The sequence below is a fragment of the Aspergillus tanneri genome (assembly GCF_003426965.1).
Source record: "Aspergillus tanneri strain NIH1004 chromosome Unknown AapTan_6_pilon_pilon_pilon, whole genome shotgun sequence".
Lineage (NCBI taxonomy): Eukaryota > Fungi > Ascomycota > Eurotiomycetes > Eurotiales > Aspergillaceae > Aspergillus > Aspergillus tanneri.
In genome coordinates, this window is record NW_022984633.1 from 2,859,838 (window position 1) to 2,887,430 (window position 27,593).

General features: G+C 50.5%; 9 protein-coding genes across 9 annotated transcripts; 4 read left to right on the forward strand and 5 right to left on the reverse strand.

The window, feature by feature from the left end:
* Window positions 1-2,177: 2,177 nt before the first annotated feature.
* Window positions 2,178-3,656, reverse strand: ATNIH1004_008975 (uncharacterized protein; the record flags this gene model as incomplete). Its single annotated transcript, XM_033573576.1, has 1 exon — window positions 2,178-3,656. The coding sequence occupies one exon, from the start codon at window positions 3,654-3,656 to the stop codon at window positions 2,178-2,180; it is 1,479 nt and encodes a 492-aa protein (XP_033424128.1).
* Window positions 3,657-4,313: 657 nt separating this feature from the next.
* Window positions 4,314-6,666, reverse strand: ATNIH1004_008976 (neutral/alkaline ceramidase; the record flags this gene model as incomplete). The annotated part of the gene is made up of 2 exons (XM_033573577.1): window positions 4,314-6,393; window positions 6,461-6,666. 2 exons carry the CDS (start codon window positions 6,664-6,666, stop codon window positions 4,314-4,316), a joined length of 2,286 nt encoding a protein of 761 aa, XP_033424129.1.
* Window positions 6,667-7,515: 849 nt separating this feature from the next.
* ATNIH1004_008977 (pre-mRNA-splicing factor SPF27 family protein) lies at window positions 7,516-8,240 on the forward strand (the record flags this gene model as incomplete). The annotated part of the gene is made up of 2 exons (XM_033573578.1): window positions 7,516-7,552; window positions 7,618-8,240. 2 exons carry the CDS (start codon window positions 7,516-7,518, stop codon window positions 8,238-8,240), a joined length of 660 nt encoding a protein of 219 aa, XP_033424130.1.
* Window positions 8,241-9,069: 829 nt separating this feature from the next.
* Window positions 9,070-10,590, reverse strand: ATNIH1004_008978 (putative 3-beta hydroxysteroid dehydrogenase/isomerase family protein; the record flags this gene model as incomplete). The annotated part of the gene is made up of 3 exons (XM_033573579.1): window positions 9,070-9,568; window positions 9,639-10,281; window positions 10,359-10,590. The coding sequence occupies 3 exons, from the start codon at window positions 10,588-10,590 to the stop codon at window positions 9,070-9,072; spliced, it is 1,374 nt and encodes a 457-aa protein (XP_033424131.1).
* A 1,792-nt stretch (window positions 10,591-12,382) lies between these two features.
* ATNIH1004_008979 (MFS transporter) lies at window positions 12,383-14,326 on the forward strand (the record flags this gene model as incomplete). The annotated part of the gene is made up of 4 exons (XM_033573580.1): window positions 12,383-12,717; window positions 12,789-13,165; window positions 13,236-13,512; window positions 13,591-14,326. 4 exons carry the CDS (start codon window positions 12,383-12,385, stop codon window positions 14,324-14,326), a joined length of 1,725 nt encoding a protein of 574 aa, XP_033424132.1.
* A 316-nt stretch (window positions 14,327-14,642) lies between these two features.
* ATNIH1004_008980 (nuclear telomere cap complex subunit Ten1) lies at window positions 14,643-15,132 on the reverse strand (the record flags this gene model as incomplete). The annotated part of the gene is made up of 2 exons (XM_033573581.1): window positions 14,643-14,955; window positions 15,047-15,132. 2 exons carry the CDS (start codon window positions 15,130-15,132, stop codon window positions 14,643-14,645), a joined length of 399 nt encoding a protein of 132 aa, XP_033424133.1.
* Window positions 15,133-15,674: 542 nt separating this feature from the next.
* On the forward strand, window positions 15,675-16,535 carry SNF7 (ESCRT-III subunit protein SNF7; the record flags this gene model as incomplete). Its single annotated transcript, XM_033573582.1, has 4 exons — window positions 15,675-15,849; window positions 15,923-16,127; window positions 16,180-16,391; window positions 16,459-16,535. The coding sequence occupies 4 exons, from the start codon at window positions 15,675-15,677 to the stop codon at window positions 16,533-16,535; spliced, it is 669 nt and encodes a 222-aa protein (XP_033424134.1).
* Window positions 16,536-17,688: 1,153 nt separating this feature from the next.
* Window positions 17,689-19,568, reverse strand: ATNIH1004_008982 (uncharacterized protein; the record flags this gene model as incomplete). The annotated part of the gene is made up of 3 exons (XM_033573583.1): window positions 17,689-18,292; window positions 18,359-19,433; window positions 19,520-19,568. 3 exons carry the CDS (start codon window positions 19,566-19,568, stop codon window positions 17,689-17,691), a joined length of 1,728 nt encoding a protein of 575 aa, XP_033424135.1.
* A 4,389-nt stretch (window positions 19,569-23,957) lies between these two features.
* Window positions 23,958-26,839, forward strand: schA (serine/threonine protein kinase SCH9; the record flags this gene model as incomplete). The annotated part of the gene is made up of 2 exons (XM_033573584.1): window positions 23,958-25,297; window positions 25,408-26,839. The coding sequence occupies 2 exons, from the start codon at window positions 23,958-23,960 to the stop codon at window positions 26,837-26,839; spliced, it is 2,772 nt and encodes a 923-aa protein (XP_033424136.1).
* Between the last annotated feature and the right edge of the window lie 754 nt (window positions 26,840-27,593).

The window sequence follows — 27,593 nt, forward strand, 5'->3', positions numbered from 1 at the left end:
TGAGCTCCATCCATTAATATTATGGCGTGCGCATACTAGTGACATTATGAGCCAACAATCGGGTAAGGAGAATATACTGGGTCCCGGCCCCCCCACCTCTTTTCCCTGCAGACCCCACGCCACTATTTACACTTCCGTCTATTAGTGTCGGCCCCGATATAAGACGTGTTGATTGTAGGATTCACATTGCTCAATTTACTGTCACGTAGTTGTATTAGAATAAGTTATTGTGGGTCACCTGAGCTGGTAAGACCTGCTTATATATAATATAAGTCTAGCCCTAATACGGCAGTAGTGCGGTTAGGATAAAAGATAATACAGTATTAAAACAGGTGCTCCAGTATTCCCACTCAGCCTAACTGCACACAACACAAATATACTAATAAGATCTTCTATTTATAGTCTGGGTTTAATCCTTGCAAGTCTTATTAGAAACCCAACTGTGTGCAAAACCCTTATTAAGAAGGATAAGACAATTAGTGTAAACAAAAAGGTACTTATGTGATGGTTTGGTTGTCTCTGCGCTAGCAGAGGTAAAACCACTTGACCATATAATAGGTACAAGACGACTGATCTATCCCTATATAGGAGCGAAGGCCATGCCTGAACAATACATTGGGTTCAACTCTTGACAACTTATATTTCACCTATGATAGGCCCTGATGAGCTAGCTTCACCTCCATCAAATAGTGTTAAGCGCAGCTTACCAGCCAAGGTGTGTTGATCTTTACTACTGATAGGAGCCGGTTACTGTAGCTGGTCACATGTGATACATGTGATATGGGATAGAGATAAATACCTACTGGTCTATGGAGCATCCGGGGAACAGTGATCAGTTCTTGTACATAGGTGCTACCTATGTTTAGCGTACGAGTGCATGCAATACCCTATCGCTACTGCTATCTAGCCTTCCCACTGGTTTATCTGTGTTATTCTAGGCGCACCCCTTAACAATGGCATCTTAGTAGTGAATGTATGAACCTTTGCATGTGATCATTGCCTGACAGATATAAAAATGATCCGCTCAGAAAATTATTAAAAGATAAATTATCAATAAAATACTGTTATATATATAACTGATGTAATAGGAGACTTTGAAATGCCAGTGTTCTTGTAGATTGTCCTCCAAATATCGGGTTTGGTTTAGAGTATAAGCTGTCGTCTAGGCAACTCACATTCAGTCCTACCACTATGTAGGTAGCTAGAAGATGCATACGAGAAATGTGGACTGACAGTGCTAGACAGTCCAAATCTGTCTACGGAAGCTTAATTAAACTAAGCAAAACAGATGTACATTAGGTAGTATAACCACAAGCTACGCAGCGAGCAAATTAATCGTCAAACGTATATCAAAGCCACTCGCCCACAGCCCGTAAGCTCTCACATCGCACCGTCTCGTCTTTGTCGGCCATCAGCTCCATCACTCGCGCTTTCCCCCCGAGTATCTCCAGCTGATACCGTCGCTCGGGAAGCTCTTTCAGCAGGTGTCCAGCGTCGCAGCACGCGATTGCAAGAACCTGCTTGTCATTGTCTCAGTCCTTGGATATGATCTCGGTGAGTTTCTTTGGGAGAGCGTCGTTGGCATCGTCAAGGATTCGGCGCATTGTCTCTCCAGAATGTGGGATTTCGGTGAGGTGGCGACCACCGAACTAGCCCGATTGTGGCTCGGCTGCATACTGATCAAAAGGTCATCTGGGTCTTAATGTACTCCTCCAGCATGTCGGACAGGTATTTCAGGTCCTCCAGGAGGTCAGGGTCGGTCAGATGGCGGCCGGAGATGTTCGAGAGTAGGGCGGGGAGGCGGACAAACACCGCTAAAGAGAGCAGGGTCGTACAGTTGGAGGAAAGAAGATTCCGGGGAGTTGTGAGCAGAAGCAGAGAGGCTTTTCTTTAGGGGACAGACGGGGGAGGTACGAATACAGTTGGATAAACTCATATGGATGGATGCATTTAGCAGGGTCTCTAATTAATTTTCTTTATTTCTTCTTTCATATCTACAAATCAAACAGTCAAATACGCCGACACATACCCATACAAGTCATGAGTTAACCCACTGACAAAGAGAAATGGATGGACAAATAGAGCCGAGGACATAAATAAATGAGGGATAATAAATAATACGAATCGTAATAAAACAGACCATCCATCCACCATCCATCCATAAATTAATCAACCAATCAATCAATCAACGACATTGTCATCGGACCCAACACGGTGCTTTCAGTCATGACCATAGTCATAGTCTCCGTCTCCGTCTCCGTCTTCGTCACTATCCTGGTCTTCCACTCTGTCATGGTCTCGGTGATGGTGACAAACCCGGCGGGCGTGATCGGAACCACAGAGAGTAAATGCGGATCCGCAGCTACATCCGATGGTGGATGAGTATGAGACACAGCAGCTACACTGGGATTATGCGCTTTGGTTCCTTTCTCAACCGCCTCGTGCGTCGTCGCCGTGGTGGGATGGGATCCCTCTGCTGGGGTGGGATCGTGAATAACTATGACGACGGTCTTGATAGATGTGGATGTAGCGTGTACAGTTGAGATTGGCTCGGAGTCTGCTGGGATTGTAGTGGTATGGTGCATGGGAGGGAGACCAGGATGTTTGAGGATAGAAGAGGGATCCGATGGAGGTTTGTTGCCCTTAGGGGTGAAGGTGGTGTATATAGTAGAATCGTCGGGGGCGACTACCACAATTACGGGGTTCGACACGGTGATAGGGGGTGGTTTAGAGGTGGTACTGGTACTAGTAGTGGTGGGACTGTGAATAGGTATACCGTCTCCGATAAACGGTGCAGTTTTGTTGTCCGTTGGGGCGATATTTCTAGAGTCTGATGTATATTTCGGACTGACTGGTACTCCATCTCCAATTAAAGGTACTGGGGTCTGATGCGGTGGCGACTTGGACGTTGTCGTTTTGAAAACCGTGGGTTGGGTGGGTTTGCTGGAATCGTGGCCATTATTGGTATGTGAGGATGTTGTCTCCGATGGTGCTCGAGAGGGAGAACTGCTCGATTCAACCCCCGGTAGTAGTCCTATTGTGCCAACGGCCAAGCTGGAAGTCGTGGTAGACAACGGCGTTTTGGACGAAGAGGGAGTTATCGCGATGGTTCGCTCAGCCTTATGCGAATGAACCACCACCGACGAGGAAGAGTGAGACGAACGAGACGTCGAGGGGTGGTCTTGATCTGGCGTGAAATGCAGATGAACCGTTATACTTGAACCAAATGCAGCGTGAGAAGAAGATCCAGTTGGCCTCTCCTGGCGTGGAGTTGTTGGAGGAGACGACACAGACACCGTCGATCCCTCACTCGCATGAGCCATAGACAGGAGGCCAACGTCCGGTGAGCTTGAACTGGTCGACTTCGACGCCGGGATTGCAACGAAAGAGGGAGAACGCATGGTTGAAGTTGATCTTGGGAGTGCTCCATCCATGGAGGGGGTGATGGGGATCACGGTCAAGCCCTCACCGACATTGACAGACGCTTCTGCCTGGCGATTGTGCGGAACGAACGACGAGGGTTGAAGTCGCGGTGTTGAGTTTGATTCATATAGCTCCAAGTCCAAGTCCCTGATTTTGGGGACAGAAGCGATCGGGCCAGCCGAGCAGCGAAGGATGAGCAGATAGTGAACGAGAGTCCGATGTAATAATTGCATTGTGTCATGGAATGGCAGGAGGCACTAGAGAAAGCAAAAGGCGAGAGTTCAGACAAGCCAAGGAGAGACATGTCGCTATGAATATCGACGACTCATCATGACTGAGAGATTATAAAAATGAATAAAAAAAAAAGAAAAGAAAAGAAAAGAAAATCAGAAAGGAAAGATGCTCAAAGAATGAAAGACCCTCAAAGGAATAGTTGGATCGGAAGAAAGGCAGCCAGGGGAATATCCGGCCCTTATAAAGGTTCCAAGAACAGAAACAATAAGAAGCTTCTTTGACCTTCATCCTCGTCGAGTGGACCTTGAAAGAGAGAATGGTTGGCCATCGCAGGCATCACCAGGCGCGCGACACGCGAACGAGATGACACCGACCGGTTGATTGGCGCTGGCATCATCGCAGATGAAACACGACAGTCCAGGATCTCTGTGGCTATTCTGCACGAAATCATTCCTTTGCCAATGGTTTGTAGATTCGTTTAAATATGACACCGTGGCTGGGGTCTCAGGTCTGGTCATGGAGAAGGGTCTACTGAGTATAATTCTTAGGAATCCAGATCCATAATAACTTCATTGTTGCAGCTGAAGCCAGCCAACTAATTGACAAATGCCATTAATAGCCCCCGCACCCTGGCGGTTACAAATGAAAAATGCCCTTCACTTTCTAGCAACTCGGAATGGATGGCCGATCCCTTCAAAGGACTGAAACTTCCCATCGACATGCTTGGCATCTCCATAGTAATGCAGGCGATAGGTGCCGTCCTCGAGCGGCTGTGCGTTCCCTACATTGTAGAAATCATCCTCGATGTGCCACTGGATCGTGACCTCGCTGTGTCCCAGAATCAGGTTGGTTCTCTTCCAGCGGTAGACCAGGTTCCAGTCGTGGTCATTCCGCACGACCTCCCAGCTCTTGCCATCCGAACTCTGGCGTTCGACGGCGGCAAACGTCGACTCCAGACGGAGATTGTTCCGAGGATTCGCCCCGACAAATGTGGTGTTCACCACGTCGCCAGGGCCATAGGTGGCATCATCCGCTGACGAAACGACAGCTCCGAACGGCTGGTTGATCGGATGACCATCGTACACGACGGACGGGATGAACGTGAGTGATTTGTCGGTGTTGATCGGAGGCTGGATACCGGAAGGGATCGATGGTGCGGCGGCCGTATCACTCCCGAGATGTGGGAGATACGTGAGGGTGAGATTGACATAGGCCGCCAGCGTATGGGGTCCATAGAGGGTCGACGCTCCTTCGTAGCGCTGCACCTGGTACTCCTCCTCGGTCGCCACGTAGTGCGCGTAGCTGTTCGACGGCGCTCCCAAGACGACCAGCGGGTCCCGGACCGACAGCACGTCCCGGGCGGATTTCGCAATTGCCTCCTTCCAGCGCCGTCCGGACATGGTGGTCGCCTCGCTCGTCGAGATGATGATGAACAGTTGGCCCACGCGAAGGACCTGGATATCTAAAATATTCGGGTCCCACGTGTACGGCAGATGAAGAGCGCCCACGTCGAGGAGGACTTCTTTGGGGGCCTGGCATTCTTTCTGGGCCCGCGACGGCTCATGGATGAAGGCGCGCGCCACGTACCACAGAGGATTCTTGTCGGCCGGCCCCGTGCCGTTTTGAGTGAAGTCAAACATGCCGGGTCCGTCGGTGGTGCCACCAGCGAACGAGAACCCCAGGGCCGCCGAACAGGTCGACACCTCGCGGGCGTTGAACGGCGACACAAACGTGTAGCCGGACATATCCTGATACAGGTGGAACGAACGGACGTCGGAGCTGGGGCTCACGTGAACCGACTGGGACTCTAATTCATTGTACAGCTTACGCGCCGCATCGTACTGACGTCGGCCAATATCGAAGCAGCTTTTGGCGCCGTCATCTTTCTCGCGGAAATAGGGCCCGCGGCCGCGGCACTTCTCCATCGTGCCTCCACAGGTGCTGTCGGAGTAGCGGCATTCCTGCCCCGAACCATCTTCGCACCAGGCGCCCAAGGTGTTGGGGGAGGTGTCACCCACGTTCGATTGCGAAAACCCGGCGACAAAGTCATCGGCGAACTTGTCATCCCCCCGGACACTTCGTTCAAAGAGCCAGGCGGCGACTCCCTTGTTGTCCCCCGTCACCAGGGTATTATTGTTGTACATGGACGTGCCGTGGACGGGGAAGAATGACAGGACGGCGGTCGTCTTGTGGTCCGACTCCCGGTCAAACCGCAGCAGTGTCATCGTCTTGTCGACGTTGGCGGAGTATTTGGCCTTCTCCTCTTCAGGGTTGTGGTCGTACGAGTATGGACTCCGGTTAACGTTGGCGCCCTCGATGTCGATGGAGCCGAAGCGAAGACGCCCTGGGGCCAGGCTCTCATGGGCCCGCTTGATGGATAGCAGGACCCCATCCACGATGGCTTGGTAGCTTTGCTTATCGAAGCCTTTATTGGGAATCTGCGGTAAGAGGTAGTTCATCCAGGCCCCGGGCCCAGAGTGCGAGTGCGTGCCAGTGAGGGCCACATTGCTCTCGCCATAGCGCGCATAATCACCTCCCAAGCTGGCCAGGCCCTCGAGGACCCCATGGCGGATCGCCGTGTCGCCCGTTAGGGAGTCAATAATCAAGTAGATGAAAGTATCCTCGGGTTTCTCCGGGTTGGCGAAGATAAACGCCCGAGAAAAGATCCTCTGTCGTAGACCGGTCCCGATCTGATCCAGCATGGCGTAGCCACCGAACCCTACCTCGACTACGGGCCTGCCACACGAAGATTCGTTAACTCACTGACACATAGAATAACGGGGGGAAAGAGATTAATAAGTACCCGGTGATGTCCGCTTTCCCGGCTCCCAGCAGAAACAAGCCATCATCATTTGAGTCCAACGGGGCAGCCCTATCTTCCCAATGAGGTCGAGTATTGACGCTGAGCGGCTGCCGATGATTATCCGGGGCGATAGTCAATAGCAATAGTAATACAAGCAGAGCCACGAAGGCGCCAGCAAAGGCAGCATCTCGCCTGAGGTTCGCCATGCATACGGTAGAAGAGACGATCGACGGGTTGGATATCCGCAAGGGGCGGTCATACCCAGGGAAAGGGGGAAATACCCCGGGAAACTTATAGGTGCTCGAACGTGCATGAAAAGTGCCGGCGCATGACCGGGGAGAATGCAATATGCAAGGCGATTTGCAACTTCAAAGCGCTCCCTGTCTGGCAAACGAAGCGGAGGGTGACATCGTCTGGTGGACTAGCCTCGATCGGGTATCTCTTCAGCCCAGCCCCGCTGATGATCGCGAAGAGTTCAATCCTTCAAAGTGTGCATTTGACGTATCTGGCACGCGGCGACCGACAGGACAGAAAGCTTGTGACGGCTGAGGATACGGATTCCTCGGATCCCTTGATGGGTGGAGGATAATGTAGAGAGGGCCAGGTAGATGACCTGCATTTTGGACGGATTTTGATGAACATACAATCCAAATGGGGACAAAATAAACAATTCCACTATTGACTTAATTAGCCTTGGTGGAGCCACTATTCATTCATTATGGGGTACTCTATCGATGCTTGCTGTGTCACTCGGTACGACCGTGCATAGTATCGTAAGTAGTCTCAGTCAACTCCAGAATCTGATTTCGATCGTACAGCCTTAAATAAACTGGTAAATTCATATGGGATAGGAATTTGTAGTTTCAATGAGAGAGAAGTATACAAAGTGTGTTATGCATAACTATGCATCACGTGTTTGCTGAGTCACATTCTCACCGCCCGTCGGCAGAATCCACCGATTTCCGGCTTCTTTTCAGGTCTTTTTTGACTTCTGTAGCTTTCTATCCCAGTTGACCTGACTTTCACTGTCCCTTGTATATCGTCTCGCTGTCAATATGCCTCTTATCAACGAATCTCACGACTCCCTCCCATGTAGGTCAAACCCTCTCCCCCCAAGAATGGGATTCCTCGTCTTAACATTGGAGGTGGTTCTGTAGATATCGATGTTGAGCCATCCGCAGGAGCTCGCGCGCGGGCTGAAAAGTTGATCGTGGCAGAGCTTCCATCAGACTACTCGTCGTCCATCCATCCGGCTATTCCCGCATTCCCCGAACCCCGGTTTACCCCTCTCATGCAACAAGAGGTGGAACGGAAGGCGCGCGGATTTCCCTTGGTCGGTGGGATCGATCTCTCGCGATATGAGGCCCCCGAGCCCCCGACACGATCCTCGGATGCAGGATCCGAATCGACGCCGGATCTGGATGAGTGGCGCCAGACCTTACGGAGGGCATACACGGCCAGCTCCCATTTGTCCATGAGACATGAGAACCTGGCGCTGCTGGAGGAAAACGGCAAGAATGCGTGGCTGATTGGTAACTCTCAGCTGGAGGAGATCCTACGAGGTCTGGAGAAGGAATTAGTCCAGACCAAGGAAGCTGCGGAATTGGTCAACAAGCAACGGAAAATCGCCCAGGAGGCGAGCCAAGGAGAGCTGGCGGGGTTGGAGGATTCCTGGAGGAAAGGGGTGGGTGCGACTCTGGATGTGGAATTGGCTGCGGAGAATCTCCGGCTGCAAATCCTAGAGCAGAGACGTCATCTTGCACAGCAGCAATCCCGGTAGGGGGGCTTGTTCCATTGTTGGTTCGTTAGAACCCTGACTCTATCATAGCGTAGTGTCCAGCTAGGGGCCACCGAATGATCACCGAGGAAGCCCTTGGAGACTGGATGAAAACCCCCAGGAAACAATTCCCCATTCGGTAAGGTCGAGCTGTGTGGGAAAGCAGCAGTATCGCCTTGATGCTTCAATCAACACCAAGGATGATCCCCTGGGCGACGCAGCAATGCAGTTTGGCTCGTTGACACTTGCGCTAGCTGTTACCATTACGGGGAGGAGTCCTGTCCCTTTTGCTTTCCTGTTGCCATCGACCACATCTTGCTTCGGGCTGTCTATCTGAGGACGAGATGTTTGTAGTATTGCCTGTTCAGTCGACCTTCCATTGATGATTGATACCCTGCAATTCTTTTTTTCTCCTTTTTTCTGTCTTCTGCAGCGCTTGTACACTCAAAGCATCTGCGAACCATGAATACGAGCACCTCAGTAACAGTATATGATGTTCCCTCTTTGCAGCGTCGCTTTTAATTGACTTTTACTGTCATCGCCAGATATGCTGACTGGATCGACGATATAAATGTATTCTGAATTCGCAGCTGGGAGGCCTCTTCCCCGTCAAGATCTTTACATCACATTACAAGAGATAGAATAGATATCCTGCGGAACGATATCGTGTTAACAAATGTAGCACAAGTGCAGTCCTCGGCTACGGAGTACGGGTTTCCGCCTTCTTGCATGAAATCTTTATTTCCACCATATGTCCTAGTATCTACTCCGCATAGAAGCAATTCCAGAATAACCTTCCAACCCTCTCTCGGAGATAAGAGCCGGGGCTAGTCTAGTCTACCTTCGATCGACGGTTCCAGTCAACCATCTGCTTGCACAATCCCTCCATCGTAGTAATTGGTGCAGAGTAGCCGAGTCCCCCCTGTTCCGGAGCTAGGCGCGCGCGAGAATCGTCCGCGAAAGTGTGGACATTCGAGATGTAGAACAGCGCCGGTTGGAGTTCGGCCAGATCACCCGTCACCCCGGGAAGCCAGGGAAGATAGAGGTGTTGCAGGAGAGCGTACCCTTCCACCAGGTAGGACAGAAGGAGAAGGGGGACCCCCGGCACGCTCGAGAACACGACGGGGACCTTGCTGAGAGTGGCGAGGAGGAGATAGACATCGCCGAATGTAACGGCGGGGTTGGGATCCGTTACGACAAACGACTGGCCGCCAATGTTGGGCCATCGGGTAGGGTTCGCAGTGTGCTCGAGAAGCCGCTGTTCGTACAGAAGATGGGCAACGGAAACATTCTCCGCGTTGACGAAATTTTGGATGATCGGGTTGAGCCAGCTGGAGATTAAGTTAGGATGTGTTTCAGCCCGCGCGTCGAGAAAGGGAAAAGGGATGAAAGAGCCCGTACCTGAGTCCACCCCCAGATTGCAGATATTTTCCAGTGACCGCCGCATTGTCGTTGCCCACGCCATAAATTCCATTGGTAGGACGAATGCAGCCCGTGCGGAAGTTAGACGTCAGATCATCGGCCTCGCGGATGATATGCTCCGCTTCGGCTTTGGATGCGGCATAATTGGCGAAGAACTGGCCGTGTTCTTCGGGCAGCTCGTTCGAATCGCTCAGGACCTGCACCATGTTCTTGGGCATCTTCGTCCAGGGAGGGATCCAGAACAAGGGCCGACGGAGGCCGACAGAGCCCGACGATGTGGCGATCAGACAGCTGGCACCAGATTTCTTCGCAGCTTTCAAGATATTGACCGTCCCGCCCACATTCACGTTCCGGCAGAGAGGCAGGAAAGCCTTGTGTCGCTCTGCCGGTCTGATCACAGCCGCACTGTGGAACACGGTCAAGGGCCAGCCGGCGACGGGTTGGGGCCATAGTTTCGAGAAGGCATTGAGAACAGCACCTTCGTCCGTGATATTGGTGGGGACAAATGCCACTCCCTGGTCAAGGATCTCCTGCAAGGGCGCATGTAGGTCCAGAACACGGATCGCCTCAGGGTCCTCTCCGCGAGCCAGGAGGTGTCGCACCACCCAGTTGCCCACCAAGCCTGCGAGCGTGGTTAGCGATATCGTCCCTGTATTGCAACTCGAAAAGACGCTGTGCGGTAGGGCCTGGGAAACGCACCGGATCCACCCACGACAATGTAACGCCGGTGCTGTTTTGGAGGCAGACTCTTGCGCACGTCAGTCGGCGATATTTGCACTTTTTCATAAGCCGCCAGGATCTCTTTGACCGTCCAGCGACGGGGTGAGAGGCTATGCGCTTCTGCGGGAACCACTTTCATCCCACGGTTGACGTGATACAGGTAGAGAGCTCCTAAGCCCAGGAGGCAGACCAGAGGAAGCAGAAAAGCCATTGTCGCGGTGGTGTCCAATGTGAGAACGAACAGGAGCCAACAGCTATAACATAACACTTCTGGTGTTGACCACCGCTGGCGGGGAAAGAAATAAGGCCTGAGCGCCAGCGGGGATGGGAGTCATTGCTTCGACCGAAGCGACATGTGGCCAGCCGAGCGAGCGCAGTGAATGTAATCAGTCTCTCCCAGGAGGCATGTAACCCAGCAGCCAGGGAATGCATCATTGGAGCAGCATGGTTGCTAAACGAGGCCCGGATCTACTGCGCAGTAGTCTGTAGTCCCTGGCGAGGGGTGGTGGTTCTGGGACTACCTAGTTTAGTGACTTCGGTTAGAGAAGGGAGTTCCACCGAGAGGTCCACGTGGACCTCGCTACTGTGAAGCGATGCATGAGGTGTGAGAGGATGAGGTAATAGAGGAGAGAAAGGGAAGAAGACGAGGAAAAGATGAAGCCCCAAAGGGGTGGTGTGCTGCACGTGCCGCACGTAACTCTGAGTTGATCCCACAAAGAAATTCGACTTCAAGGATCAATCGTATATTCCAAAGGATGGAGCTACTGTGTATATGGATTGTACTCCCTTACGAGTCCACTGAGTGGGGACAGGTTAATTAAGCCGGCAGGCAGCTGTCGATGATTCGAGATATTATCCAGAGACTACTCTGTGATTGAGTTGTGATGGATCTCTCAACTCCAGATACGCATCTCTGGTGCGAGACCATCATGAGTTCATGACCTCTCACTCAATCTCCCCTTCTTCCTCCTGGAAATCCCCTCTCTCACCTAACACAAGCCTCGATCGGCAAACCGGCACGGGCGGCAACCCCGAACCGAGTCTCGCTCGCTGACTGGGTCACACCGTCGCTTGGCCTTGACACAGACGAGTGGAACAATGCCCGGTGGAGTCAGCGCTTAGCTATTAAGTATCTAGTAGTGGGGTAAGTCTCGGATATTCTCCCCAGCTGTGGAATGGAGAAAACTAAGTAAAGTGTGCTTCTTGCTTCTTGCAGAGTTAGGGCATCGCTTGCCATTCGACCCCGAAGTATAACACGTTTGTGATGTCTCCTGCAGACGAGACCAGCCTGTTAGGCACGATGGACAAGTGAGCAGGATAGCCCTCCAACATACTATGATGGGTGGGGTCCATCTGCCGACGATCTTATCTCCTCGGCCTGTGAAATTGAATTCCTTCTGATGCTGTCGCAAGCATGGTCCATGTCTACGGGCCGGGGATACCCCGTTCCAAGGAGCTTCAGGTTCGGGGAGAACCTGGTCTTTATGGGAGAGCATGGAGACGATAGGCCGGATCCAGTGCAATTCTATCACTCATCACAGCCACAGGCCGGCAGGAAGCACATCGTAAGAGTCATACTGGTAGAATATCATCTCGATCGAATATAACACTCTATACGGATGCCCCACCTGCCCAGCGTTTTTAATATTATTAAGAGCGCTAACCATCAGCCTGCAAATAAAAGTGACATTCTCCCAGATTGCTGTCTGGCCCATGTTTGGTTCTTGAGTTGATCTGGACCTCATTCTCTCTCTTTTCTTCGATCGCGGAATTTCCTCCGCTTGTTCCATCCCAGCTGGACCCACCCTTGTTCCATATAGCTGTTAGACAGGGGTGTCTTTTTGTATAGAGTGCAAAAGATAAAGGTCTGGCCTTTATTATTTTATCTTTTAATTTTTTTTTAAAAGTGGGGGCTTTCTCATCGCATGCCCTAGGATCAACTTCACTGCATTGTAGCCTCGGCGATTGCAGGAGAATCGGTTCTCTTGTCACTTCCTACGGCCATGTCCTCTCGGAATATTCTTCCCAATTCCCAAAAACACCCCCATCATAGCCACGATGACTCCATGGTGACGGATACTCATTCCATCGACGGGTCCACTACCTCCGAGGATTCGATCGAGATAGAAGAGCTGGCCCACAGTCTGTCGGTGCATACTTCTCGACTGTCGCAGCCGTCGTTAGCCAGGAAGATCACCTCTATTGCGACCAATGCAACATCGGATCCGAATTACGAGGTAGACTTCCAGGACGAGTCGGACCAGATGAACCCCAAGAACTGGTCGCTGAAGGCCAAGTCATTGTGCATCGCGGTGCTATCATATAATACACTGATTGTGTACGTCTCGCCCGGATAGAGCTATTCCCTCGACCATTGTTGTGACCGGACGAACGATCTGACAGGTGCAGGGTCCTCTACTCCACATCGTACACCTCGGGGGTCACCGACATTGCTGCCGAATTCAACTCCTCCAATACCATCGTGACCCTGGGGCTGACCTTTTACCTGATCGGCCTGGCCATAGGATCCATGCTCACGGCCCCGCTGAGCGAGGTGTACGGTAGAAAACCGGTGTCAGTGACCTGTCTGTTCATCTTCACGGTGTTGATAATTCCCTGCGCGCTGGCCAAATCCGTCGTGACGCTTGTCGTAGTCCGATTTTTTGGCGCCTTGTTTGGCAGCGTCATGATATCCACCGCCCCCGGCATGGTCTCAGATCTGGTGAACGACGAGCAGCGCGCTCTGGCTATGTCGATTTGGAGCATCGGCCCCGTGAACGGTCCAGGTTGGTCTTGCTGTTCTTTGTAAACCCTCGTCCGTTTTAATCCAAAACCCCTAACTGATCGTGTCCACAGTTCTTGGTCCCATCGTCGGAGGTTTTGTCACACAGTATCTGGGCTGGCGGTGGATGGACTGGATCGCATTGATCCTGTCAGGAGTGGCGTTGGTCTTTTCCTGTATCATGAAGGAAACCTATGGGCCTTTAATCCTGCAGAAGAAAGCAGCATGTCTGCGCAAAGAAACCGGCGAATCTCGCTGGTGGTCTCGATATGACCAAAAGACCAGCCTAGCGGAAATGTTAAAGGTGAACCTGGGACGACCTTTTGTCATGGCCGTCTCCGAACCCATCTGGTAAGTCAGAGGACCTTTTTTTTTGTTTTTTCCAAGGCGATATGCTCGGGAGCTAACGTCACCCTCCCTGTCTGACAGCATATTCTGGAACATCTACATCGCCATCGTCTACGGTATTCTCTACCTGTGCTTCACAGCCTATCCCATCGTCTTCCGCAACATTCGGGGCTGGTCCCTGGGCCTCTCTGGCCTGGCTTTCTCGGGCATCGGCATCGGTTGCCTCATCACCATCGCCTGTGAACCGCTGATCCGCCGCATGATCAACAGCCACCATATCGATCCCGAGACCGGCAAAGTACCGCCGGAAGCCATGGTCTCGATCGTCTGCATTTCAGCCATGCTTATCCCTGCCGGCGAACTGTGGTTTGCCTGGACCTGTGCCCCGGCCTCCATTCACTGGGTGGTGCCAATCCTGGCGGGTGTTCCTTTTGGCGCAGGAAACACTGGCGTCTTCATCTATGCGTCCAATTATATCACCCACAGCTACGGCGTGTACGCGGCGTCCGCCATGGCGGGTAATTCCGTCATCCGGAGTGTGCTGGGGGGTGTCCTGCCACTCGTTGGCACATATTTGTACTCGGGGATCGGACCGAACTGGTCTGGCACGCTGCTGGGGTTATTGGAAGTCATCATTATCCCTATCCCGTTCGTATTCTACAAGTACGGGTACAAGATCCGAGAGAAGAGCACGTTGATCTCCCGCATGCAGGAGGATAAGAGGCGGCTGGAGGGGAAGCGAAAACGACTATTGCAGAGGTTGGAGGCGGCCGCCGCCAACGCTGAGGCAGCCGAGAAGGAGAAGATGGATGTCTGATTGAACGCATCATATGAACCGCCGCCAGAGGCATTAGAAACGCTTAAAAACGTTGGCAATGCCTCTCATCTTGTCTCTTTGTTTTGTTTTCCCCCTTCATACAAAAGTTCCCTTAGTCCTACATGGATGGCGTGGCTCAATTTGGTCATTTCGTTAGAGGCGCATATACGGCGTACCTGTTCACGATAAGCAACGAACCATATGCATAACCAGAGAAGATAATAGATAATAAGTTGGTTGATCTCAATGAGAAAGAAAAAAAGAAAAGACATTCGGTTTACCTCATCGTTCACGCAGTAGAAACTAAAAGACAACTTTAATCTGGCCGTCGAACCCGCCGTTGCACCTCCATCGACTCGTGCAAGATTCGCTCGTACTCTCCTAGCCCAATCGCACCGGCTGGGAAGACCATGACCGCTTCAACATAGACAGTCTCGTTGGCATCTATCGACCTCCTCACATATCCAAGCACATTGATCCATGACCCCACGCGCAGTTCTTCCGACGTGACCGTCTCCAGTACCGGATTGATATCGACTGACACGGTCGGTGGATCGGAATTTTGTCTACGTCGGGGGTAGTGGTGTTCTAAAATCAGATGACCTGTAGAGACAGAATAGGTCCTTACACTGATAATTGAAGAGCAAAATGCATGGGGACATATTAGCACCGATACGCATCGAGAACAAGCATGAGGCGAAGAACAAAGACTGTACATACCAGCCGAGAAATCGGATCTTGGAGTCGGCGGGGATCGATGCAACGTCGGAGAGAAAGACTCGCCTGGAGGGAAGAGGACCGCTCATCCCTCGAAGACGCAGATGAGAAGAAGCATTATTGAGGATTCAACGAGAACGAGATCAACATTCATTCCGTGGCTGTTCTTTGTATACGGGAGTTCTGCACGTGACTTGATGCACCTGATAGGCCGTATGTCATCGGCCAAGAGGGGAAAACGCAAGTTCGTCCATCTCTCGATTTCTCTCACTCTCCCCTCTCGGTCTCAGTCGGCAGCATTCTCTCAACCTAGTCCAACTCGCTCATAAACTTGTCCTGTTCCATAGCTGTGAACAGAGATCACCCTGTCTCACCCCTGTACCGATCCTCCACGCTGTCCAACTTCTCCCGAACCTCATCTGATCTCGCCCCTCCGCTATTATCGTTGCCTTGGATTCCACCGATTTCCCCAATCTAGAGGGAAGAGGTTCCCAAAGAAGGGGCTCTTCTAGACTGCAGGAACAGGAATACTCCCTCGCCCCCTCCCAGTACCTTTCGAGAAAGGTGTCTCTATCGGGTGGGTAACAACTCCAACAACTGTTGACAACACGCCTGTCCCTTATCATTCACAATGTGGTCGTGGTTTGGTGGCTCTGCAGCCCAGAAGCGGAAGGATGCGCCTAAAAACGTAATCCTAATGCTGCGGGAGCAGTTGGATATGCTTCAAAAGCGAGAGAGGCATTTGGAGAATCAGATGGAGGAGCAAGAGGCCGTGGCGAAGAAGAACGTCAGCACAAATAAGAACGGTACGCGATGCTGCACTTTCTCGGTTCCCACAATCCCCAGGTGCCATGGCTAACTGAGACTGTCCGATCCCAGCTGCCAAGGCTGCTCTTCGACGAAAAAAGGTCCATGAGAAGAACCTTGAACAGACGACGGCACAGATCGCCCAGTTAGAACAGCAGATCTATTCGATTGAGGCGGCGAACATCAACCAGGAGACTTTGAACGCGATGAAGGCGGCGGGTGCGGCCATGACACAGATCCATGGCTCGATGACGATCGACAAGGTCGATGAGACAATGTATGCTTCCCTCATTGCCTGCGATCGACGGTGTGCTAACAGGTTGACAAAGGGACCAACTCCGAGAACAACATCAGCTCAGCGAGGAAATCGCGCAGGCGATTACAAACAACCCGGTGGGCGAAGTACCAGACGAATCCGAATTGGATGCGGAACTCGAGGGCTTGGAACAAGAGGCCATGGACGAGCGCATGCTCAAGACCGGCACAGTACCAGTTTCAGGTCAACTTGCCAACAGGTTACCTGCCGCTGGGACCGGAGAACGTACGTCACCCCTTTTCATATCATTTCATAAATTTACTCAATCTAACGATGAACGTGATGCACCTAGTCAAAACCAAGCCACAGCAAGCCGAAGAGGACGAAGAAGCAGAGCTGGAGAAATTACGTGCGGAGATGGCTATGTGACAGTTATAGTCTTTTCTTCGTCTTCTTCTTTTTTTTTTTTTTTCAATATTTCTTTTCTCTCTCTCTCTTCCTTTCCTTTACTACTTTGTCCCATATTTAGATCAGCAACATGGCCAATACCTCCTCTGCGTTCCCTCAACTTCTTCCTACTTCTTCTCTATCTTCTTAACCAATGATCGATCAGTCATGTGTCCATGTAATCGCGACTATGGAGTTATTTGCCGCGTGCTGCCAGAGAATATTCCTTTGATTGTTTTCCTTATTGTCTTCCTCCATTTGGCTCAGTTCGGTTCGGTTTGATTTGATTTGACTTGATTTGGTCTGGTCTGGTTGGGTTTGGTTCTTTCCTAGGCATGCATCACCATGACACTGTCCCAGCGGAACCAACGGTGCATTTTACTTTTTCCTGGTGTCTGTCTTCTTTTCGTCCATGTCTGCTACAGGGTTTGCGTCTTTTTTTTTCTTTTCTGGATTTTTGACCCACTACCTATAAACGTACCTTGACTTGGGTACCTTGGCTTTTAGTCGACTTGTCTACCTAGTCTGCTAGGTCCCTACCTACCTACCTACCTACCAACTTGTGCACATTGCATGGCTTATTTTACGTAAGTGGAAAGACTTGAGTCTATGTCGAAACGAGGAGATGCCCTGTTCATTTCTATATCTCCCTAGGTAGTATTTGGAAGTAATATTGGGTCAGATCTGCCGAAATTCATGTCGAGATGCGAAATGCCTTCTAAAAGGGGGCATATCATTAACAGCAACCGCCGTAGACCAGACGGGTCTTGGAGATCTGATCTGAATTCACGAACTGACAATAATTATAGAAGGATAAACCAGTGGCCCTCTTCGGTACTGTGGTCTCTAGGAACATAGTATAGTATGAAAAAAAAACAGAGACATTAAGGTGAAGTTAAATCAAACCTCCAATATTGAAATGCACAAGAACTCCGTATTTTTTTCCTTGTACCACCCGTGAAAATTCAGCCCGACTTGAATACTAAAGTTGATACATAACAAGAAAGATAAGAGTCCAGTCAGCGGCAGGACCAGGTGAAAGGATCCAGGAAAGTTGCCTATGAGGCTCGAATGTCAAGAATGTCACCAGTGTTCCCGATTCGCGTTTATTGCGGCAAATAATCATGTCGTAGGCCTATGGAAACCATGTATAGCTCTTCAGCGGAGCTGTCCGAGCCCCATCGGTCGCCTCGCTGCACCACTTGGTCTTCCATTCCCACTCATGCGCAGCGGCCTCGACGAGTGCTTCCTTGCACTCAGGAGGCAGCTCCTCCAGGATCTCGGAGCTCACGAACTCAGGATTAGACGGATCGGCGATACTGACAAAGCCATTCATACCAAGGTCATGCACGCCGCCATCTGGTCCAGGAATACCCATATTGGAGTGTGGTGGAGTCTCGTAGTGGACATCGTGAATGGCAAAGCGGCGTGAGAACGCAGCTGGGGTCGTCGAGAAAATTGATTCATTTCCGGCTTCCTCCTCGCTCTTTTCATGCGATTCGTCGGGGGCAGTCGAATCTCCGGTCGTCGGTTCCTTTTCAATACTGCCATTCGTCAGGCTGAGCGTCGACATTTCCTTGGTTAGTTTAGCTGCGACTCGCGGATCAGGAGGGGGCAGACGCTCCCAACGGGCATGAGAGGGCTGCATGATTTTCGGATACTGCATGGCATTGGTGTGGATATCATAGTATCCGTCCAAGTTCGCGCGACGTGCATTCAGAATCAAGGAATTGTAATTACTAGCAACCAAGAGGTTAGAAAACGAGAGTCGATCAAGCACCATACTCATGCACATTGTGACTTACCTGGCCTCACGCGCATGCTCGAGCATCCAGTTATCACCAGTGACAGTGACCTTTCGCTTCTTGGAATCAACAGCCTTCCCTGTAGGTAGAGGTACGGAAGGTGCGCTGGTGTGATAGACACTGCTCGCTCCGTGCCATGCCACATATTGATTCTTGTTATACGGTTCTCCTGGTGCAGGGAGTTTGTCCTCAGGGACGGCCAGTTCACCCTCGACATCCCCGCGTTCCCTGGCTGCCTGGGCATGATAGTCATCAACCACTTTTCTTCCGCCAACAATAATTTTGGCACCAAACTCTCGGAACACCGATCGAGCCGTTACGACACCGATAGCTCGGCCCTTGTAGGAATGAGGGATGACTTCTCTCTCAATGAGATCGCGTTTGGCTTCATCGTCAATGATGATCTTGTACAGGAGTTTGTGCTTCTGGAAGAATAAATACGAATCCCTGAATCCAATACAGCGAGCTGGTTCGGTGGACAGCATGTAATGCCGGTCGCCTCTGTTGAGGATTGTAAATGTGCGAACCCGGTACTCTCGATCACCCTTCAGAACTCCGTTTTTGTCTACCTTTGTCTCACCTTCCGGGTCGTCCGGCAAGGCCACTTCGTCATCGATAACGTCCATCATATTTCCTTCCTTGTCAATGGGCACCTGAGTGATGTGCGACGGTCCCCGGTTTCGCGCCCATCTTCCACCACTGGCAGCCGGACGTCCACGCCTCCTCTTGACCGGCGTGCTCACATGGATCGGAGTCTGAGGTGCGCCCTCGTCGGGCGCGTCCCAGTCTGGCGGGCGATTCTTCGGAGGTCGACCTATACGCCGTTTTCGCGGGATCGCGGACACGCGACCACCTGTGCGTGTGGGTGTAACTGCCCGCGACGGGGGGTTCGAATCTTGTGTGGGTGTTGCTGCGGTCTCCACTTCCTGGGCGGGTTCGGGTTGTGCTTCAGCGTCATGGTGTTCCTTTACTGACGCGTCACCCGGATCTTCTGCTACTGGGGAGGATGCGTGTGAGGCCGGCGCCTCCGCCATTTCCTCATCGGAGGCATCAGGAAGAGGTGGGGGGACACTCCCTATGGGTTTGTTAGAACACGCGCCCTCTCTATGCATATTCTCTGCGAAGTAGAAAAAGGGAGCGCGGGAGGAGAACTAGGCATACTCAACGATTGCGCCGCTGCCTGAGCAGCTGCTCGTAGCTTGCGGGCCATCACGGCGCCAGGTGTTCAGAGTGGGGAGGGGGAAGGGGGGTGCTTGCCAAAAACCGCAAGTTCCGGCAGGTCTGGTTGGTTCATGAAGCTCTTCAGGTCGTCCCTTCCCACAGCATCGCCAGAGCCGGTCGGAAGATCAGTTCCGCCGTCCCGAATAAATCACGTGATAAATTATTATGCCTCAGGCCGGAGCGGCTGTGCCACGTGCCTCTCCCAGTGGGCTCCTCCTCGATCAAAAAAGGCACTAGACTATCTTGGCACTGGCTAGGGTTTGCCCCATGATGTCATGGCCTTTCTACACCTACGATGTACCTAGATGGGCATTCCTGAACAATTCCTTTGAGGAAACCCCGTGCCCCGACTGAGTCCGGTCAACAGGACCACATCCAGAATGTGTAGACCATCCCACGAGTCTGTGGCATGGGACTGGTTCTGTGTACAATGTGTTTCAGAAAACATCTCCCTTCAGCGACAGGAAGATTGTCAACGGTAAGGTATGCACAGACAGAACTATTAACGTATATGAAATCCATAGCTGCATAATTCCAAATTCACATGTCATGCAAAGACTAGCAAAATTGGAATTCCCGACTCTTTCCTCTCCGCCGGCCTAATCTCCACAGACTTGGCATCAGATGCAACATTAAGGAGGGGGGGAATGGGGAAGACATTACTACTAGACCATGCAACAAGAACTTGATTGAATTGTTCACCAGGTCTCGATAATCTTGTCTATTTAAATAAAAAAAAAAAAAAAAAAAAAAAACCTTTTTCTCTTTGGTTGTCTCCCGCACACTGTCAATCCTCCGAGACTACAAGGACTCGTGGGATTCGGGCACATCTCGCTCCCTGTGTGCTGCAGATCAATTACACAACCACGCTACAGCTTGCAGATGACCTGCCTACTGACTGCGCACAAGTAGCCTCAAAGCTACACCGTTCTCCCTTGCCGATCGGCGAGGCCGCTGTTCGATAACCCATCCCTTAGTTGGCAGATCACTGTGGCTTAGAGGGAAGCTGCTAGGATCCTGGTTCCAGGTTCCTCATTGCAGGGCGAGAAAACTCTCTGGGAAGCTGGTACACAGCTAGCTTACATAGGTACCTAGCTGGACCCTGCTATCTGCACGCACCACCTCAAGCACTACGTCACAGCCCTCCATGAGCTTATGTAGTCTTGACTGCAAACGTTGCCCCCCAACGGTGGCTGGCTGATTCTGCCATCAAACGAAAGTCGAGGCCGCTAGGACCTACGGCTACCGTTTTCCACTGCGCCTGAAGCCAGCAGCTGCTCCGGGTCTAGTGTAACGTCGGAACCGGCCCTAAGACGGTTGCCCGGAGCCTGTGACGGGCGGATAGAAAGAAGATGATAGTTAACGTTCCTTACGTGAATGTACCTAATACCTCTGTCTCGAGAAATGTAACTACGTTTGCCTTACGTCTAACAGATGACCGGGACACTTTAGCCCGGGAGGGGGCGCTATCTTCCAGGGCCGAGTAAGGGAGGTGCATACGCCGTAGAAGAGGGAAAAGAGGAAAGAAAACGAAAAGAAAGTGAAAAGAAAACTATGGCCTGGCTGTTTGTATAGCAACAGGACAATCCCGTAGTTTCTTCTAGTGCATTAGTTGAGATGGCTGGGCTGATGAGAGATATTCTTATTAATCGGATTAGCTGCTTGCACTAGCTGGGCGGTGTTTTGTCGATCAAACGCCATTGATACAGTCGGATCTACATCTCGTTTGAATAGCTCCCCTCGGTCTACCTGTTTGTCATTGATCATTGATTGATACTCCGCAGATAGTACGAAGTAGATCATACTATGTAGGCAGTGGTACTTGGTAGAGGCCCTGGAGAACGAGAACCAACGATCGACCAAGAAGAGTCATTGCCATGTACCCCGCCTTTTTGGAGAGCGAGGAGGTGGCGGGTGGAGATAGAGCTCCGCAGAGACTGATTTTTATTATCTACTTCCTACTATGTACGGAGTAACTATTCCTCTTGATATGATCATCCTCATTACAGTGAGGGGATGGAGGATTTGCAGGATCTGAAATATCAGAGAGTCTACGTTGGAGCGATCATCCGATAACAGAACCTTGGTACCAGAAAAGGTTCCGCTGCTGAAACTCGCGTGTCTCAACTTGTCCCGGTTTCATCCACAAGACGAATCCATGAGACGTCCGTCCACTCTATCATCCGACCTTCGTCAGTTGTCACCAGCTCCTGTTTTTCTTTGTTTGAAGGATGATTCTGAGTTAAAGCAAGTCCATTGTGAAGACCTAGCATATTTCAGCCTTCCCCCCTTCTGCAGCTAAGATAGGGTACCCATTCTTTTTGACCACCTCATCCTATTATTACCTGTCAGCCAGCAAGAAATGTGGCTCAGGACCAACTTTCACCGTGGCTCCATTACAGTCTCCTCCATTAGTATTAGCCAGCCATATCGCCCTCTCCACTGGACGTGAGGCTTTTTTTTTTTTTTTAATAATAATAATAATAATAATAATAATAAATTTCGTTAGGGGGGAAAAATTCGCCAGAAAAAACACCCCTCCCATTTTTCTTTCTTGACTTTGCCTGTTTCTTAGGGATCAGGACCAGCGTCTGACACTGGTTCCTTCGAAGCTTCTCCCGGCTTCCAGCAAACTTCAACCTTGGTATAGAATTGGAGATTGTTTCCATACATGGGTGTGCCTACACAGTAGGGACATAGGATAAAAGATCTTAAAAATAAAAAAAAACGTAGATATACAAGCATAAGGGGGAAAAAGGGGAGAAGGAGAAAAGAAATATAAGAATAAACATTGGGGTTGACCTCCTGAGGGGTTTTTGAGCATTCAATATCCCTCATCGTGGCCACGATCATTCTTGGTATTTGTTGATGACACTCTGAGTGGTCCATTCAGCTTACCTCCTTCTGAATCATCCTACTGTACATACTGATACTGGTCATGTTTCGATGAGTAAGGACGGGTTCCTTACGATATAATGATTCTTGATTCTTGATTCTACTTTATTTAACTCAATATTCATATTGCCTATCAACTCCCGATATCCTCTCCATTTCGACCACCTCCATTCAGCGCTTCAGCGGCAGCTCAGGTCATTTGGCTTCAGCTTCGAACTGTCAACGCCACCACGAAATACTCTCTTTTTTTTTTTTTATGACCCACGCGTTTTCCTCCTTTTCTACCTTTTCCCCTGCCATACGGAGACCTCCGTCGACTATACCTAATCCTCCTATCGCCACCTTCGGAACCAGTCAATTGCCTGGAGTGATCACGATTCACTAAATGTCCGTCTGGGCCTGACGCTAACCAAGCTGGTCGATTCGCCTGCCCATTCTTCAGGTAAGAAGCGAGCACTTGTGAAGTGTGAACCCCATTGCCTCCGTTCGTTTCCTTGCCCCTGTGGAAGCATACCTGGTTCTTCTCGGCCTCTTCTTTAAGCTCCATGGTTCCTGTCCCGATGAATTAATTATTAGACGAATCTTCCTTTTAACGCGCAAATTCCTCCCAGCCCTAGATCTTCCCCAACCCCTCCTCTCTCTTTCTACCTTTCTCCTTCGCCTCCTTTCTCGCCTATCATCCGAATCCGACCGGGATCCATCCATTCCTCCATCCCGCAATCTTCCTTAGTTCGCCGTTTCTTCCCCCCTCAACTTCCGCACATTGACCGCCTTCTTCCCAATCTGTCATCGCACTGAACAACAGGTTGCCACTCCATCATCAGTATCTACTAGTGGAGGACCTGCGATCGATCGTTTGCACTTTTTCGTTTCTTACCTTACCTTACCTTCTTTCTTTTACGAATGGGAAGATAATCATGGCTGCCACGCCAAATGGATCTGATGTGCAGGATAGTGTGGAATTACTGAAGCAGCCAATACCTCAGAAGTGAGTAATACCATTTTTTGTTGAATCTTGCTGTTTATGTGGATTTCTGCCTTGCCTCGTGGGAATGAGAGCCAAAATTTCTTTCAAAAAAAAAAAAAAAAAAAGTCACTCCTTCGCTGGCATTGCAGCTGGAATCGTACCTTTTTTCCTTTTTTTTTTTTTTTTTTTTTTTTTCAATATGGAGGAACTGTTTTGCTTTGTTGTTCATCGTGACGTGACGCATTGGGCGAGGGAATTTTTTTTTTTTTATCCTTTTTTGTTTTCCTTTCCAAAAAAAAAAAAAAAAAAATATACATAAAAATTAAGGCAGCCGGGCTCCCAACAAGTGTCACATCCCCAGCCTTACCGTTGCCTTCTGGAACGAAACCTGCAGGAAGCTGCAGGTTTGGCTTTTTGGTTACCCTTCCCAATGCTGACCATCACCATCTTGCCCTCTTCCCTCGTGATCGTGGGCTCTTGTCTACTACGATCAAATACCCCACCAACACCCCCACCATGTCATTTCGGCTATGCTTCTTGAACAGATCGAGCTTTGCACCCCGACTTTGGTTCATGACTAACTTGTCCATCAGCAATGTTCTGCCAGATGACGACAATCAGGATCAGATCGGCTCTAAAAGTCCAACACCCTCGGGTATAGCAACACCACAACCCGATCCTTCGGACAAGCGTCTGCCATCTATAATGCACAATTTTATTCAGGTTGGTGTTCCCTCTAGTGATCAACTGGACCCTTTCAAGCCACAGACCTTTCCTTCTGAGACTCCTGCCTCCGCCTGCAATGTACAGTCTATTACGCCCGCGACAGGGACACGGGATGACCAAACCTCCGGCCGTTCTTCTTCCTCCTCCCCTTCGGGGTCTTATGTCATGATGGATCGTGTCGAGGCTTCGGAGATGAAGTTTTCGCTCGCATCCCCAGACAAGAGCCTGGTAACACCGGAGTCCTTGCCCCCAACGAACCTGCCCACCCCTCCGTACTGTTCCGCTTCTTCCCTTCTTCAGAAAGATTTGGAGGAGGCTGAATTGGGATCATCAGTCCCGGACAAGGGCGTGGGATCGATATTTAATGCATTGAGGAATTATCTTACTCCCGCGGGAAGCACTTCCCCTGAACCTCCAGTCCGCCGTCACACCTCTCATCCAGTCTCCAGCGTGTCGGACGATCCAGTTCTTGCCTCTCATTTCTCCAATCCTACCCTTCCATGTATCTCTGATGAATTATGTTTGTCGGAAGCTCCCCTCTTCGACCATGAGAAGCCGCAATTTTCTATGTCTTCTGAAAACCTGGTGAAGCTAACTGGAAATGTGCCTGATCTTTCTCTTCTAAAGAATACACCCCCTCTCACTCCTCGAGCAATGTCCAACGAAGGCTCGCAGACCGACAAGAAACCCGTCACGTCGTCGCCACCAACATCGGAACCGGTGCAGTCCGATGACATCTCCAAATCCACCGACGAGATCACGGGCAAACTGAACGAGGCTTTCCCCCCTCAATCCGATGGCCCTCAACAACCTGCTCCCCCCGTTGCCTCGCTCAAGGGACAACTCTATGTCAAGATCTCCCAAGCCAGGGGACTTCGACCGGGATTCGATCCTTACGTCGTCTGCGTGTTTGAGTGGAATGAGTGCATCTCGAAAAGTGCTCATGATGAGGAGGAAGCCTCGTTGGAGCGCCAGAAAAAGGAGCAGGAAAAGTCTGACTTCGAGGCGGGTCGGCCAATGGCTATTCCCATGAAGAGCCGCCAAAGTAGTAACAATAGTGCTCTCGAAAGTCACGATCACCGGGGACAGGCACCCGTGACCGATCCTCACTGGAATCATGAGGCTACTTTGTAGGTCCTGCTCTTATTCCCCCTCCCTCTCCCCCCACGTCTGTCAAACTGCCAATATGCCGCTGCCCACACCTGAGTCTTATATGGTTTCACTGACAATCCACCATTAGTGATGTATTTGGTGACCAGTCAGAGGTTGACGTATCGGTGTATGATCGCAACAACCAGGAGGCGTTTTTAGGTCATGTACGATTATGCGTGAACCTCAATGAAGATAACAGTCGGCTGGAAGGATGGTTTCCATTGAAAGCTCGGGGAGCCGGTGACTCGCAAGTCTCGGGTGAAATCCACATGGAGATGCGGTTCGAGAAGACAGGAAAGAAACAGGTTGGCCCAAATGATTTCCAAATCCTGAAGCTTATCGGCAAAGGAACATTTGGACAGGTCTACCAGGTCAAAAAGAAGGACACGCACCGAATCTATGCTATGAAGGTCCTGTCAAAGAAGGTGATCATTCAGAAGAAGGAGGTGGCGCATACTCTGGGCGAGCGAAATATCTTGGTCCGGACAGCGATGGCCGCGTCGCCATTCATCGTCGGCCTCAAATTCTCTTTCCAGACCCCCACGGATCTCTATCTTGTCACGGATTATATGTCGGGCGGCGAATTGTTTTGGCACCTCCAGAAGGAGGGCCGATTCCAGGAAGCTCGCGCCAAGTTCTACATTGCTGAGTTAATTCTGGCTCTTCAACATCTTCACGACCATGATATCGTTTATCGCGACCTCAAACCGGAAAATATTTTACTTGATGCGAACGGACATATCGCTCTCTGCGATTTCGGGCTGTCGAAGGCCAATCTTACTCAGAACGACACCACGAATACTTTTTGTGGGACGACGGAGTATTTGGCTCCGGAGGTATTGCTTGATGAACAAGGATACACCAAGATGGTTGATTTTTGGTCGCTTGGTGTCCTTGTGTTTGAGATGTGCTGCGGCTGGAGCCCTTTCTACGCCGAGGACACGCAGCAGATGTACAAGAATATCGCTTTTGGCAAAGTCCGGTTCCCGCGAGACGCCCTCAGCACGGAAGGGAGGAATTTTGTCAAAGGCCTTCTCAACCGGAACCCGAAGCACCGGCTGGGTGCCAAAGACGATGCCAAGGAGCTTATGGCACACCCGTTCTTCCATGACATCGACTGGGAAGCATTGGGCCGTAAAGAGGTTATTCCCCCATTTAAGCCGAAGCTGAAATCCGACACGGATACTTCGAATTTCGATCCCGAGTTTACGAATGCTCTCAACGCCTCATTGAACGACCATGCGGCAGCCGTGGCCAATGGGTTCATGACCGCATCGACGCCACTTTCCCCAGGAATGCAGGCTAATTTCAAGGGTTTTACGTTCGTGAATGAGAGCTCCATTGATCATCACATGAAGAATGAGGGCGGGGACCACATGGACGAGGATCCCTACACGTGGCAACGATCTCATCATCCAACCGGGGACGCTATGGATCATCACCGCATGAGTGGAGTTCAAAAGACAAACGAAAGCGGGGAGCCTGGCATTTTCAACGTTGATGATAATTTTGACATGTGATTATGTCTGCGATGCATGATGATGGAGTTGTGATTTTTGCATATATCCTTTGCCTTTTTTTTTTTTTTTTGTTGCTGTACATGCCACTGAGTGGGCCTAAAATCTGGGTTGCCCTTTTCCCCGCTACATATGATTCCTCCAGGCTGTGATTAATCCTTATTTTTAATCATAGTGATGATTTTCGTTTCTTTCTATTATCCTCGGACCATTTTCACGGATGGATTGGTTAATCTTTGTTGCTGGACTCTCACCTCAGAATCAACTCTTTGATTGTCCATGTCTCTATTTCTACCCCCAAATTTTCCGTTCCATTTTGCTTTTCAGTTCATGGATATCCTAGCCCTTTTTTTTTTTTTTTTTTTTTTTTTTGTCCGTCCTCCCTCCATACAGCTTTATCGGCTCAATTTTCTTCCCTATTGCTTATTCTACCCACGTGGCCCTCTTTTTTTTTCACTTGGTATACCGGAAGCGCATATCCGGTGGGACAAGATGAATATTGTTATGATAAAAGGAGATTCCTCTAGCGGCGTTGGTCAGGCAGCATGGCGCGGTTGGGAGGTCCAGTGCAGTCAATCAGTCCAGTTGGATGGAAAGAATACATGAGATGAATATTTCATGCTCTTTGTGCCTCTTTCGTAGGATTGATGTTTTTTTTCTGTGATCTACGAAGGAAAGATAGTCTATATATATTGGAAGCAGAGGTTGTATATATGTGTATACCAAATACGAGTGTGGATCAGATATGGACAAAATC